We start from the raw sequence: 14,600 nt of genomic DNA on the forward strand, positions 1-14,600 counted from the left end.
CCAAAATCACTGCAGGAGGACTTTTTTAATAACTTGGGAAATAGCGAAGTATACCCTAAATACGTTTTTTTTAATTTTTGCAATATTCATTGTGTACTATATAAATATATTCTCAAAACTTTCATACAGTAGTTCTCTTTCAAATGAGTCCATGAATATAATTATTTTTAAGCAGTTGTACTGGTTGTGCCCTTTATGATAGTAATTTATCTAGATTCCAAATTGGGCAATTAAAAATATATAACAAATAAACAAATAAAGAAACTAAAAACCAAGAAAGCAATTAATTAGTTACTCATTTAATATATAATTCTCAGTAAATTAATATTAAAATCCCCAAGTACATCCAATGAGAAAACGAAAGTGTTTTATAGCTTGCTTTAAATAATAATTTAATCAACCACAATAGATACTAAACCGTACCAACAAGAACTAACACTACTCATATGAAGAATGGTTCCAAAAAGTGGACGTTATCGCTACAGAAATCAAGGTTAGATTAGGTTAAACTGGTAAGCAATAAGCAACGCATAGACCATTTGTCATCCTTTGCGACGCCAGATGGAGTTCAATTCCTAAGTCCATAAGGAGTAGTCATCATTTGAGATCCCTGCGCTTGACGCGAATTTTAACAGACTCTGCGGCCTCACTATCGATATCTCTTCCAGTGTATCGTACCGTGGGAACCCCAGATGCTTACCGCGTAGTCTTTCCAATGCGCGACAAGTGCTCAAGAGATGCTCCACTGTTTCTCTAATGCTTGCACTAAATATTTTCTGCAGTCTTCTCGATTTATCAGCCCCATTCTGCGGACGTGTGCCGCCACCAGATAGTGATCAGTTAGTATTCCGATCATTTTCCTACAGTCTCTTTTATCGAGTGCCAATAGGAATTTTGTGTACTTCTGATCTACCGTTTTGCACACGACGTGTGTTTTCGGATATTAGCCGCACATCTTTCCTGGCAAGCTCGTCCACTATTTTATTGCCCTCGATGCCTCTGTGGCCTGCACCGAGTAGATGTGAAGTTCCTTGCTTCTGGCAAGACTTTCCACTGCTGGCCTGCTCCCAAGACACTTCTGGTCGATATGCGGTACGAGGTTACTCCCTGATTTCTCCTGTAAACAAACTATATGAACGATTCAAGTTAAATTAGATACCTTCGAACATAAAACACCGTGACGTAATTATTATCGTACAGCCTTTCCGCAAAGCTAAATTAATTTAATACAATAAGATTTTAATTAAGAAACCATTTTATGTCTTTCGCACAGCCTGCTACTCGATTAACGATAGGCTCATTTCGAATTTTTATAATGATTAAAACTCATGAGCTGATTTCAATTTTATGCACAAAAAAATGTACAGCCTGGACAACAACCGAAGAGCTAAGCGCAGTGAAATTTTTAGTGTGAACAACAACCCGCTGAGTTCCATACCAGTTACCACTCGATTTAAGTTCGATTCAGAATTAATGTAGTAAAATAAGATTTTTATTTTGTATGGTAAAACGATCAAATCAATCAGTCAAAAGATCAGAGGCTGGTTAGTTGATAAATTATCTCCTGCGTGAAATTCTTCTAGATAAACATTAAGTTTATATATTAGATGTTTAACAATTCTAAATTCAATTGAACACAATTGTGACTAAGTATATAGTATTTGCATTACAAAACGCATTCCTATCAATACCTTTGCTTAGAAAAAAACTACAGCTTAACGAATACGCACAAAAGAATCACATAAAATTGAAGCCAGATTAAAGTATCAAAGGCGGCTGCAGTCTTATTGAACGAAAAAACAAAACTTTCAGTGTGTCAGCACTAGCAGCTGTGTCACCTGTGATGTCAACAAGTCTTGATAAATTAAAACCAATATTCGAAGTCAAGGTGCTTAGGTTCAACTGATAACCATTGAATAAAGCGAAACATACTTAATTTATGGAAATTATGGAAAATCGTTGGTTGACCAACGACAAGTAAGTTAGCCGCTTTTAGTATGCTATATCAATCGCTTACTCCGTTGGTAGTTGTGAAAAATGCAATTGAAATATTTCAAAAATGTAATCTTTCATAATAATTTGAATGTCAATTCAGTTGGTTTTACCACGCAACCTTCAAAATTAAATCAGAGTGCAAACTGAACAGTACAAATTGGTTTACAATTAAATTCTAACGAAAAGCGTAGCTAAATGGGTGCGATTTATTAACTAAGAGCAATGACAAGCTAGCTCAAGCGTATATTGCATAAATAAATAATATAAATTAATCCGTTTATTTGTTCCAGTTTACAACAAATTTTTATTGGCTGCTGTAGCCAGTTTTATAGCTGACAATGATAGGCTGTGTGACTCGCATATTATTCTCCACATATCATGTCATATAATTACACAATTGAGGCGCCAAGAGACAGTTAAATGCTGCGTTGTCAAACACGGCTTTGTCTTAACTAAAACTTTATGACAATGCTAATTTGTTAGACAATATGATTTTTTTTTTAAATTAGCGAATTTCATGTTTTATTTCATATCATACATTATATGTATTTCTTGTTACTTGTGCAATTATTTATATTTCAACTGGGTCAAGTCGAACGCGAGTGGCGCATATGATATTAAGAGATGGATCGAGAAAAAAAGCATATCTTAGATTGAAAAAATTACAAAAACAAGCTTGAACAAGATAGTTATGCACAAATCATGGTTTTTCTAAATGAGTGTAAACTTGAAACCGGATTTTCGTTCGCGTTGTCAGAGGTGAAGTGACATAGTCCAACTGCAAATCGGTCACTCACCATTTCATTAAGTCAATTGGTGAGTTTGTGGTTATTGAAAAGAAAAAAACAACTATGAACTTAATGAACTTTGCTCTGAATGCAAATTTCGTTAAATAAATATGAACAATTTTAGCAGCGTAATAGCCTACAACGATTAGCTGAAAATTGCCGCAAAGATTTCGCATTGATTAAATCTATTTTTAAGCAATATTGCGCAATTATGCGGTGACCTTAATCGTTTAATACTTGGCTAGGTCAATTGTGTGCCCACTTGCATGTCTTTAGCGGCAATTAAAGACACGTATTTATGGCTGTAGCAAAGTGCAAGTGGCAACGATTTTATGGCATTATCATATTTGCTTTATCTTTGGTTATGGCTTTCAGTGCTTTGCAATTTAGATTTCAAGCATTTTTGTTAGATTTTAGGCATTTTTCTTAGAACTTAGGTATTTTTGAAATTTAAGAAGCCACAAAGAGCTAGTTACACACATCTTCTTCTTCTTTACTGGCGTAGACACCGCTTACGTGGTTATATCTCGTTTGGTATCGAACGGCTTGGAGCGGTCTTTCCCGATCCTGATGGAGCTTTTGGTGTTGCTCAACGTCAGTTTACACAGCAGTATTAGTTTTGCGGGGATACCAAATTCAGACAAAGCAGCATAAAGGCAGCTCCTTTTCGAGCTTTGAATTTTTCCTTCATATTGCGCATGGTGAAAATCTGGTCACTTGTTGATTTGCCAGGTGTAAAGCCACACTTATAAGCTTCAGTCAGTTTGCTTACGGTGGGCTTCAGTCTTTCACATACTACGCTCGATGCAACATTATTTGTAAAGTTGAGGAGGCTTACCCCGCGATATTTGAAGCAGATTAGGGGGTCACCCTTTTTGTGGTAGAACATCCTAAAATACCTCTACGAACTTACTTTACATACCTATTTAAAAACATAAGTTGAGCCATGTGGCCAAGGGAATTCAATACAACATTTTTTCAAAAAGTCGACGATTTTCTAAAGCAAATGTTTAACTTATCTTTTGATTACGGTTTTGCAGGCAGTTTCAGGCGATGATCTTGAGCGCAACAAAAGAAAATTACCCGATGCGACTCTCGAAGCCAAGAATGCAGTGCTGGGATTTGTCTTTGGTGTAAGCATTATTTTGAAATTATTGCGACAAATATTTGCTTATTTTAACTAATAAATAAACAACAATTTTTATTGCACAGAAAATCGACAACTTCCTCGACACCAAAACGCGTGTCATCGAGCAGCTGGATCGCGCCAACATCGAGAAGAACAAGCAGTGGGACATTAAGCAACCCGTGCCCATTAAGGACTTCCAAACGCTCGTTACCGCCGTAGTTTCACCCAAAATACGCTCACTTGGCAATATTGCCAACGATTTGACCACTGGCGTGCTGACTACAATCACCGCTTTCAGCGGTTCTTCAGCGGGCAATGGCAATGCCAATGCTGGTTTGGGTAATATCGTGTCGAAGTTCCTCGGCTTCTCTGGTCCTATTCTGCAAGGCTCTGCAGCTGGACCTGCTGGAGGCGGTACCACAGCCGCGCCGGATTCAGACGAGGCTGGCTATTAAGGCTGCTGCAAGTGGCTGCTGTGATGTTAACTAAAATACGTATATATATTTAGCAACATATGCCAATATGTACTTATATATATATGTCAATACATTTACAAATTCTTCTCTGGCTATACACTTCAATACAGAATTATTGTTACGCGCTGCTTACGAAATATCGATCCACACACCCATTTGAGAATGCACTTTCATTGAGAGACACACACACACATACAATTAAACACATGTACAAAGGCGAAGCACGCACACATACTCATACATACTTGCATACTGCGCATGTAATACGTTAAATTTCAACTTTATTCTATTTAACGCAGAATGCTACAAAGCAAACCATATAAACTTCGAAAGTAATGTCTTCCTATTATCCTTGAATATACTTATGTAAATAATGTATAGTTCTTGTTATACACTCTTTAAACTCTTCTGCGCATATTGGTAGTTTTATTATGTAGGCAACCATACTCGTTTTGATATTTTAAAATTTCCAACAATTCGAAAAAATATTTTTTATAAAGTTTTTGCGTTTTTTTTTTGTATTTTTAGTTTAATTTAAGTATTTTTTACGTTCCCATTACACACGATTGTAAACCATATCATTAATAACTGTAAATAATTGTACAGGATTTAAATAAATCATTCGATATATATTTGGTTTCTGAAGCGCGTGTTTTTGTTGTTATTATTTTTTTTTAATGTTTTAGTTATGAAAGCCACCACTTTCCATGGCAAATTTACTAAATAGTAAAGACCTATCGACAGAAGTTTCAACATCCATGCTTGTAGATTAAGTCTGCCTTTAATTGAAAGTTGTATATCGCCACGAAACACGCAAAGTCAATATTTTCACAGGTTTATGTGGGAAGGACGAACGAACGATCGAAAACATACGAACGAAGGACAAAATAACAAATCCAAAAACTTGAATATTTGAATTTTTCATATAATTCTTGAAATTTTGTGTCAATGGTGGATATGCAAAAGTTGTAAATGCTTTCATGTATGTGAAAATGTATAAAAAACTGTGTATATTTTGTTATAGAACTCGTAGTTTTGCCGGAAATCCTCATATACCATTTTAGCCCTTAAAAATTCAACCATTCCTCTCCCCTTCCTTTTTCCGACCTCGGATAGCCCGTAAATTATTTTTCCTTTCATTTTTGTTATTTTATCTTTCGTTTTCAATGGATTTCATCTTACTATGATTTTTTCGCTTCGAAAATTATCTACTCTGGTCTATAAAGGACTGACCTAGTACCATCACCCTGACTTGGAATTTCTCACCCCCCAGATTAGCTGTTGTACTGTGTAACGCAATGCTAAAATCATAAAATTTTACACCTGTTTAAAAAACTTATTTTTGGATTACATACAAAAATGTGTTTACGTAATTTCAATTCTCAACGCTATGTTTTCGGTTCGTTATAACTAATAATTTTATGTGACTATATGAAAACCCTAATTACATTTTCCTGTCTCTAATATTCTTTGTAGACCTTACTGGTATTAATTTGAAATCCAGCTCTCTTTAGTTATTAGATTTTTTTTTTTAATCGTCTCAGTGCGAAGCTCCGAAAACTCACTGATTTTCGTGATTTTGTTTCAAATGTTGAAATTAACTAATTAGTCGAAGTTTTTCATAAATAAATATATTCATGATGAATACAAAATGATTTTTTTAGATATCTTCATAACTCTTCCTTTGAGAGTGGAAACCGTTTTGTAAAACACCATTCTGAGGAAAACGCGTTTAAAGATCTCCAATCTGTGGTGCGTTCCCCACTCTAGATTGTATACTATCCGATAATGAAACAAAAAAAATCGATTTTCGAAAATTTCATACTCAGACGATCCCTTAAGGTCTGCGAATAATCTAAATTTTATAAAATGTGACATTTTGATTTAATTATACGTCAATATGGTACTCATAAAAAATTGGAAAGGATTTTATTGTCCAAATATAAGCATTTATCATTTTGAAACTGCAGTCTCCTCATCATTTTTTTCATATAAAACGTTGAAATTATTTTTTTCCATTTTCAATGTCTCAATCAAACTTAAGGGTTACATGGGTTTCCTCGAGTAAAAAAAGCAATTTTTTAATAATTTTTTCTCATATAAATAGTGAAATATTTAATTAGAATTTTTATTGTTTAATAAATATACTATTAACAAAAAAATTCTGAAATTAAAAAACATATATATATTTTTAACTCGGCCATTGCGACGCCATTTTCGGTGACCCTCCAAAAAAAGTTGCGCCTGCGTTGGCAGGATAACTCCTTGCAGGATCATCTAAAGTGGAAAACATACGTGTTTGAGTTAAAACCTTAACTTAGAACTCGAACGAAGAGAAAAAAACTGAACTGTTGTAATCGAGAAAAAATCATTCGCTCAAGTCTTTAAGGATTGTATTTCAAAGACCTCTGTAAAATTTTATGAAGATCGGTTGAGTAGTTCTCGAGAAATCTTGCCAACAAACTTCACAGGTTCGAGAAAAACGCGATTAAAGACGGTGCACTTAGCCTATCTAGCGTAGACGCATAATTTCTCAAGCTGTATCTTCGAAACTATTGCTCGAAACAACGTGGACATCTTCGAAACTATTGCTCGTTGTCGAATTTAGGACAATATTCTATAGATGTTGTAGAATTTAATAAGACAATAAAGAGATTCAATTTTGAAAACCCGTAAACCATGTACCGCTTTAAGCTACGGCTCCGCTACTTATTATGGTAAGCAATGTGAAAATATATTTCGGCTTTCGAATATCGTATGTTAATATTTTTCTCTCTTTTCTTATAAAATTGATTGAAAAATATTTAATATGTGACTAAATGTTTTTTTTAAAAAGGAACCAAGTCTGCCAGAATTCTCTAGATTTTTGTATTTAACCAACATTTTTCAATGTCAAGAAGTGCTTACTTCACCATCTATTTAAAGAAAACCTTATAATGATTACAATATATATTTAAAAAATCGAACAAATTGTATGAACATTTTTGGTAATCATTTTGAAAAGTCACCTGGTTGGTCGAAGTGTGTACAAATTTCGGTAGTCCAGTTAAACTAAATCAACTGTCAATTTGTGTTTTCTGAAAGTATTTCTCAGACGTAGTGGTCTTAAATTTGGTAACATTTTGAAAAATATTGCCTCTCAAGTTGGATATTTGTGTAACTCGGCTACCTATATTATACTTAGCTAATGTGAGTTTTTCATGTTTTATAATGATACACTTATTATAAAACAATTACAGCATATCGCAATCCGTTTTTGTTATGTATATATTTGTTATTTGGATTTACCTAATTTTATTACATTCTTACATCTTTTGGTTGTAAGCATTTACATTATTTCGTTTTTATATTTTCAGTTAACCTCGCTGAAGACTAGCCGTCTAATACGCCCATCCCGAGCTACAGCTAACACTAACAACAAGTATGACGATGTACCGGAATTCGATAGAAAGCAAGTGTCTTTGGACTTTCCCGAAGAACTTTTCAACAAGTCATTTGCAACTTTAACAAACATCTCCAAATCGTTCTCAAGGCTTATTATGGTAAGTCTATATACGAAATTGAAAGCTTGTTCAAGTAAAACTACATACACATATTAAGTCCGATTGTTAGATAAGCGTAGCATTATATAAAAGTTTAACTCAGTATTAGACTGGTGTAATAGCATACAAAAATAAGCTTTTCAACATAAAGCTTTATAAAGCTCAAGCTTATTGTGCAGTTGCAACGGAAAGCTAAAATAACTGTTAATAAGATAAGCTTTGAAGCTGTTAAAAGCCTTTTAAAAGCTTTTTAACAGCTGAATTGCTCACATTAAGTTAACAGAAATTTTATCTCGGTGCTTTTGCTAAATACAACATAAAGAAATTTAAACGGTATATTGAATTGTACCTGATAGTTTATCTTCTCGCTTAAATACGTATGCTGTAAGTCACTTTCATTTCATTCAATTAATTTTCTTCATTTCAGAATTCTGCTCGTCGTTACTCACGCTTTGTTTTATTCTTCAAACCCGTGTTTGGAGACGCATTGGTCGTCAAGGGATGGGAAGATCCTACTACAACAACAACTACACCCAAACCAAGAACTACCACAACTACAGGAAATCCACTTGACTCGCTTAATGAAGTATAAGATTTCGACGTTTTAAATAAGTTTAAGCGAATTTATTGTTTAGCGGCACGAATTTGATTTTAAAGTTATAAAAATTTTATGGCATTTTAATTTTAGAAAATATTTATGATTACCCGCATATTAGTAATGTTTCAAGATTAGGCAAAATGGAATAAAATGGGTGTTTGGCGATTGGTTTACACATTTATCGGTTGTATTTATTATATAAGAAATAATTAAAATTGATATTTGAGACATTATGCTATTACTAAAGGTAGTCGAAAATTTTTTGTTTCAAGATTCAGTATTCCAATGATCTTTTGGAGAACTCTATAGTATAATAGTGCCGCATGTTACCATATATTTGGGAGTAACAACTACACTAATTCAGCATTTATGGAAGCTAAAGTAAACAGGATCACGAACGTCTCGATTGTTAATTAGTATTGATACTAAGTGTTTTGAAATAGTTTATTAAATTTTTTTACATTAACATACATTTAGACATAAAAGTACCCGGGAGTTGTTATTTAATTTCCCTGGGTAAATGATATTTCAAAAATATGTATTTTGCAAAGTGCTAAGTAGGACTATCCTTAATTACTATGCCAAATATGAGCGCGATATGTCAAACAGTTTCTTTACAGCAACTGCTTAAGTCGGTACATCTCAGTGGTGCATTGCGACTTTTACAATGGCTACAAATATCGAAAAAAGAACTTGTCTAAAATTTTGTATCTCTAACCAAAATTCGTGTGCCCAATCGTTGCGAATATTGGAAAATGCTTACGTTGGTTCAGTTTTATCAAAAATACAAGCCTACGAGTAGAACAAAGCCTTCAAAGACGGTCGAGAGATCGTTGAAGACATGCCTCGTTCTGGACCACTTTCGACCTCTTGACTGATGAAAATATTAAAAACCGTGGGGATATGATTCTTGAAAATCGTCAGGCAAATGTTAGAGAGATAGCAATAAGCTCGACATCTCTTGCGTGTCGGTATGAATGATTTTGGTGGATATTTTGGGAATGAAACGCGTTCTTGCTCGAATTGTCCCGATATATCTGATTTTTTTTTCAAAAAGAGTACCGTAAACAGGTCTCTTCGGTCATGCTTGATCGTGCGAATTCATTCATGAAGAGCATTGTAACTGCCAAACTATTTGTGGAAAATATACCGTTCGAAAAGAGATAATCTTCTTCTTAATTGGCGTAGACACCGCTTACGCGATTATAGCCGAGTTAACAACAGCGCGCCAGTCGTTTCTTCTTTTCGCTACGTGGCGCCAATTGGATATTCCAAGCAAAACCAGATTGGGGAATCGGGTTCTCCTTCTCCTGGTGTTGTTCGTTCACTGCCATTCAGCAGGCTGGAGAAGTGTTCCCTCTATAATCTAAGTATGCTCTGGGCATCGGTGACTAGATCACCTTTGGAGGTTCTACAAGAGTATGCTCCGGTCTTCAAACCTTCTGTAAGCCGCCACATTTTTTCGTAGAATTTTCGAGCATTACTGCTATCGACCAGCTTATCAAGCTCTTCGTACTCACGCATTTCGGCTTCTTTTTTCTTTTGTCTGTAAATGCGTCTCGCTTCGCTCTTCAACTCTCGGTATCTATCCCATCCCTCACGTGTAGTGGTCGATCGTAACGTTGCGAGGTAGGCAGCCTGTTTTCTCTCCTCTGCAATTCGTTCGGCTGTCTGTTGTGATTGCAGCTTCTCGACGTCGAACCTTCCTTGTGTTTGTTGACGTGCGTCTTTTGCTGCACAGAGGCGGGTGCGAATCTTGGCTGCAACAAGATAGATGTCCGAGTCGATGTTAGGACCTCGGAGCGTACGCACGTCTAGAACACTGGAGACGTATTTTCCGTCTATCACAACATGATCGATCTGGTAGTTTTTCGATCCGGAGACAGCCAGGTAGCTTGATGAATCTTCTTATGCTGGAATCTAGTACCACAGATAACCATATTTCGGGCCCCGGCGAAGTCAATCAGCCTCAATCCATTTGAGGATGTTTCGTCGTGGAGGCTGAATTCTTTGCCCACCCTGGCGTTAAAGTTGCCAAGCACGATTTTGACATCGTGGCGGGGGCAGCTCTCATAAGTACGCTCCAAGCGCTCATAGATGGCATCTTTCGTCACCTTGTCCTTCTCTCCGTCGGGGCGTGGGCACAAAACAGCGATATGTTGAAGAACAACGCTTTGATGCGGATTGTGGCTAGACGTTCGTTCACCGGAGTGAATGATAGTACTCGGCGACGGAGTCTCTCTCCCACCACGAATCCAACACCAAACTTGCGCTCCTTTATATGCCCGCTGTTGTAAATGTCACAAGGACCTAGTCGTCTCTGTCCTTGTCTCGTCCATCGCATTTCTTGGACGGTGGTGATGTCAGCCTTTATTTTCGCGAGAACATCAACCAGCTGGGCAGCGGCACCTTCCCAATTAAGGGTCCGGACATTCCAGGTGCATGCCCTGATATCATAGTCCTTTTTTTGTTTGCTATGGTCGTCATCAAAAGGGGCGTTTCTCTTCCGAGGCTTGTTGTTCTCTTTCATTGTGGGTGTTGTTTTACGTGGCGGGTCCCAAACCCAGCGCCCAACCCTATGTAGGGGGTTCGTTGTAAAGTTTTTAAACGAAAGTTGTATTTTCTTGTGCTGTACACGTTTCGTGTCGAAAAAAGGGACTTAAAAAATGCGTTACGTGGCTGCATACTTGTTGGCTGTTCTTGGCGGTTCCGAAAACTCCAAAAATGCCGATATCGAGAAAATCCTCAGCTCGGTCGGTATTGAAGTTGACTCCGAACGCCTCACCAAGGTTGTCAAGAAATTGAACGGCAAGTCCGTTGAAGAATTGATTGCCCAAGGTCGCGAGAAACTCTCGTCCATGCCTGCTAGTGGTGCCGCTGCTGCTGCAGCTGCTCCAGCTGGTGGTGCTGCTGATGCTCGCAGTCGCTTCGAATAAGCTATTAATTCTTTTTAACGGGGTCCACTGGCAATCGCTAGTACAACAAAAAACGTGCAAAAACTTCTGGGTTACTGCTCAAGCTTCGGTCAACAACGTCAGCATGGGAGGGTTTAAAATGAATGTAGATTTCCTTGTAGAAAGCACAATTGTGTTTTTTGTAAGGATAATTACAAACTGACAACCTATACAACCTAGTTGAATTTTATTTCTATGAAATAAAAGAAAAGAGATAATGGAACCACTAATAAAATATATAATATTTTTTCAATGAAACTAACTAAAACTTTTATTTATTGAAGTTCATTGGTATCGGAGATTGTTCGCTGCCTTAGACAATAATGCCAAAATTTGGTGAACATAATTCATGAAAAAGTTTCCTATAAAAGCGCTTGATTCCGATGGTTCAGTTTGTATGGCTTCTATATGCCATAGGTGTTCGATATCGGTGGTTCCGATAAATGAGCAGTTTCGTGAGAAGAAAAGGTCGTCTTTAAAATCACAGGTAAATATCTCAAAATCTAATGGACTGGTTCGCGTATATACATACATACAGACGGATATGACCAAATCGACGTTACAAACGTTGGGCAAAAGAGCAGAAAAAAGGCAGTGTATTTGGGTTCGATTTACTGTTGGAACATATACTCGAATAATATATGAATATACTTGTTGTTTTTCGTAATTTGATTTATGAATGCTAAGTTTGTCACTCCATTGGCGCTTTTGCAACTTCAAACCTCCTAAATCCACCTTCACCATGTTTTAAAGTAATATTCAAATTTTTAACATCTAAAACGGTTATCGGTTTTCTTCACATAAGATGCTTACCCGGTAAACCGAAATCCATAACTTACTTTCGTCCGTAAACAGGATCCTCTTCCAGAATTCAAAGGGCTTATTTCTATGCTGTTTTGTAAAGGTAAGTCGTTTCTGTCAATTAATTAATGAAATTAACCGGTTTCTCCTACTGCGGTAGTGTAGTTCTTTTAAAGTTCTTCGAACAATATCAGTACTAACAGACATAGAGAACTACTGCTTAATAATTTCCGCAATTTCACTAGCTATCACATTAGGATTGTTTTGTGCTTGCTCCAGAACACACTGCTTTTCGTGAGATCTGAGTAAAGATGGTCGGCCAGATAATGGACGGGAATCATAGACCCCACTTTTCTTAAATTGAGCACTGATTGAAAGTATAGCCCTTTCAGATCTCTTGCTAAACAAGAAGACAATCATGTACGAACAAAAATCTCAATAAGAATGTGTACATATTGATTTCATCGCGTTTTTCTATACTCGTACATACATATATGTACTATATACAAACATTTTTTGTAGAAGGTTTTTTAATTTTCAATTAAATCATAAGAGGACATATCTGAAATAGTTAATATAAAACAGGCGCCAACTCCAGCTGTAATAGGTTTAATGTACATATCAAAAACGATTGAAAATCGTATACACGACTATCTTGGAAAATTACTATATTGTTCAATTTTGTTGACAATAAATATTCACATTCAAAGCACAAATATTACACCCTTTTTTATCAGCTTTCTAGCTAACGAACGAGCGGGTGGTCAGTTGTCACCGAGCACCAGGAGGGTCAGGACAAAAATTTCGCGCGACGTGTTTCTGTGAATATTGCAAGCCGAAAATGCAGCGTTCGTTAGAGCAGAGGTGCGTGATTAAATTCTGTGTGCGACTCGATAAATCTGCGACAGAAACATTTGATATGATCATGCAGGCTTAACCAGATGTTGTTTTAGCAAGAAGTGGTGTGTTTCGGTGGCCTTTTTGGAGGGCCCAGAAGTGGTCGCTGATGAAGATCGTGCTGGGAGACCTGCGACTTCGACAAACACCGACAATGTGACACGTGTGCGGAAAGTTTTGAACTATGAGTATTCGTTTAATTGCCCAGATATTAAATTTATCAATTCATGACATTGTGACGGAGCACTTGAACATGCGCAAGATGTGCGCGAAGATGGTCGCAAAAGTGCTCACTCACAACCAGAAACTGCCGCGAGTGGAAGTGTGTCAAGAAAATTTGTACATGACAACCCAATTTTTGAATAACGTAATCACAGGTGATCATCATGGATCTTTGATGATCCTGAGGCAAAGAGGCAATTTTGCTTTTCTTTTGAGACGACAGAGAGGATCCAAGCGGCATGCACCTCGGCTCTCAAGGCTATTGCGGAGAATGCCTTCCGTGACGTCTTCAATGCTTGGAAATCGGGCTGGCAGCGCTGCATCGACGCAGAAGAAGCTTATTTTGAAATTTTGTATAGAATAGGAACGATTGGTTCAATAAATCTAAATCGACTCAGTCCTATTACTTTCCGTACAAACCCTGTAAGTGCTTACAAGCATCAAAGGAATATATTTACTTCGCTTTGGTGGACCTGTACTGTATTTATAAAATCGATGTGAGAAATAGGGTCACAGCCATCACTAAGTCCTCTTCTTTGGCAATTATTGATTTCGATTTTTCAGTAGAAATATAATTGTAACTCAAAGCATTTTTAGCGTTCACTGATCAAGCTACGTTTATCATGGCCGTAAGTTCATGATATTGATTTGTAGACTTTTTAATTTTTATTAGGTAGATTTATGTTTTACCTAAATATGCTAAGGTGATTTGCTTTGATATACGAAAAATTCTTTGCCTGTTTTATAAAATATTTCGCTCTTCTTTATTCCTTCTTCACTTTCCGCTCAATCACTGCACCGTAGTAAAAATATAAGTATTTCTTCAGTGCCTATTTATGTATATTTTCTGCATCCAAACCACTTCAGCTTGCCTCAAAGTCTCGGCCACTCAAAATATAAGTATATAAGCAAATAGCGGCGCATGAATAACTTTAAACAAAAATAATATCAACATTTGTAAATGTTGGAAAACGCCAGAGACAACAACAAAAAAACTAAAAGTAAAATAATGTGCAAAGCAACATAAATTGTTGTAAGAAAATTGCAAGTGGCCATAAACTTGCTGCGAAAACGGATGTGGAAGTGGAAGGGAAGCTGGACGCCAGGCAGTTAGGAAGTTGGAGCACCGAAAGCAAAAGCGGCGACAGCAACCAGCAGCTGACAGCAGCGATAGCCAATGGCAGACAGCACGTCCGGC

At 36.6% G+C, this 14,600-nt stretch overlaps 2 protein-coding genes across 4 annotated transcripts in view; both read left to right on the forward strand.

The window, feature by feature from the left end:
- LOC120774924 overlaps nucleotides 1-8,705 on the forward strand; it is a 35,898-nt gene extending 27,193 nt beyond the window's left edge. For 2 of the 3 annotated variants that reach the window (XM_040104800.1, XM_040104799.1), the window contains exons 3-4: nucleotides 3,824-3,916; nucleotides 3,996-4,853. In XM_040104800.1, coding sequence (XP_039960734.1) covers nucleotides 3,824-3,916; nucleotides 3,996-4,367 — 465 coding nt within the window. In that variant the 3' untranslated portion in view covers nucleotides 4,368-4,853. Of the gene's footprint in view, nucleotides 1-3,823; nucleotides 3,917-3,995; nucleotides 4,854-7,744; nucleotides 7,931-8,357 lie in introns of those variants that run through there. The other variant, XM_040104801.1, reaches the window with a different exon arrangement.
- A 2,421-nt stretch (nucleotides 8,706-11,126) lies between these two features.
- On the forward strand, nucleotides 11,127-11,650 carry LOC120774856 (60S acidic ribosomal protein P2-like). Its single transcript, XM_040104678.1, has one exon. The coding sequence runs from the start codon at nucleotides 11,195-11,197 to the stop codon at nucleotides 11,462-11,464; it is 270 nt and encodes an 89-aa protein (XP_039960612.1). The 5' UTR covers nucleotides 11,127-11,194; the 3' UTR covers nucleotides 11,465-11,650.
- The last annotated feature ends 2,950 nt before the right edge of the window (nucleotides 11,651-14,600 follow it).

Source organism: Bactrocera tryoni, chromosome 4, assembly GCF_016617805.1.
Source record: "Bactrocera tryoni isolate S06 chromosome 4, CSIRO_BtryS06_freeze2, whole genome shotgun sequence".
Lineage (NCBI taxonomy): Eukaryota > Metazoa > Arthropoda > Insecta > Diptera > Tephritidae > Bactrocera > Bactrocera tryoni.

What these genes read in the sequence shown, in the direction of transcription:
- LOC120774856 (XM_040104678.1), top strand. Translation starts at nt 11,195, where the DNA reads ATGCGTTACGTGGCTGCATACTTGTTGGCTGTTCTTGGCGGTTCCGAA.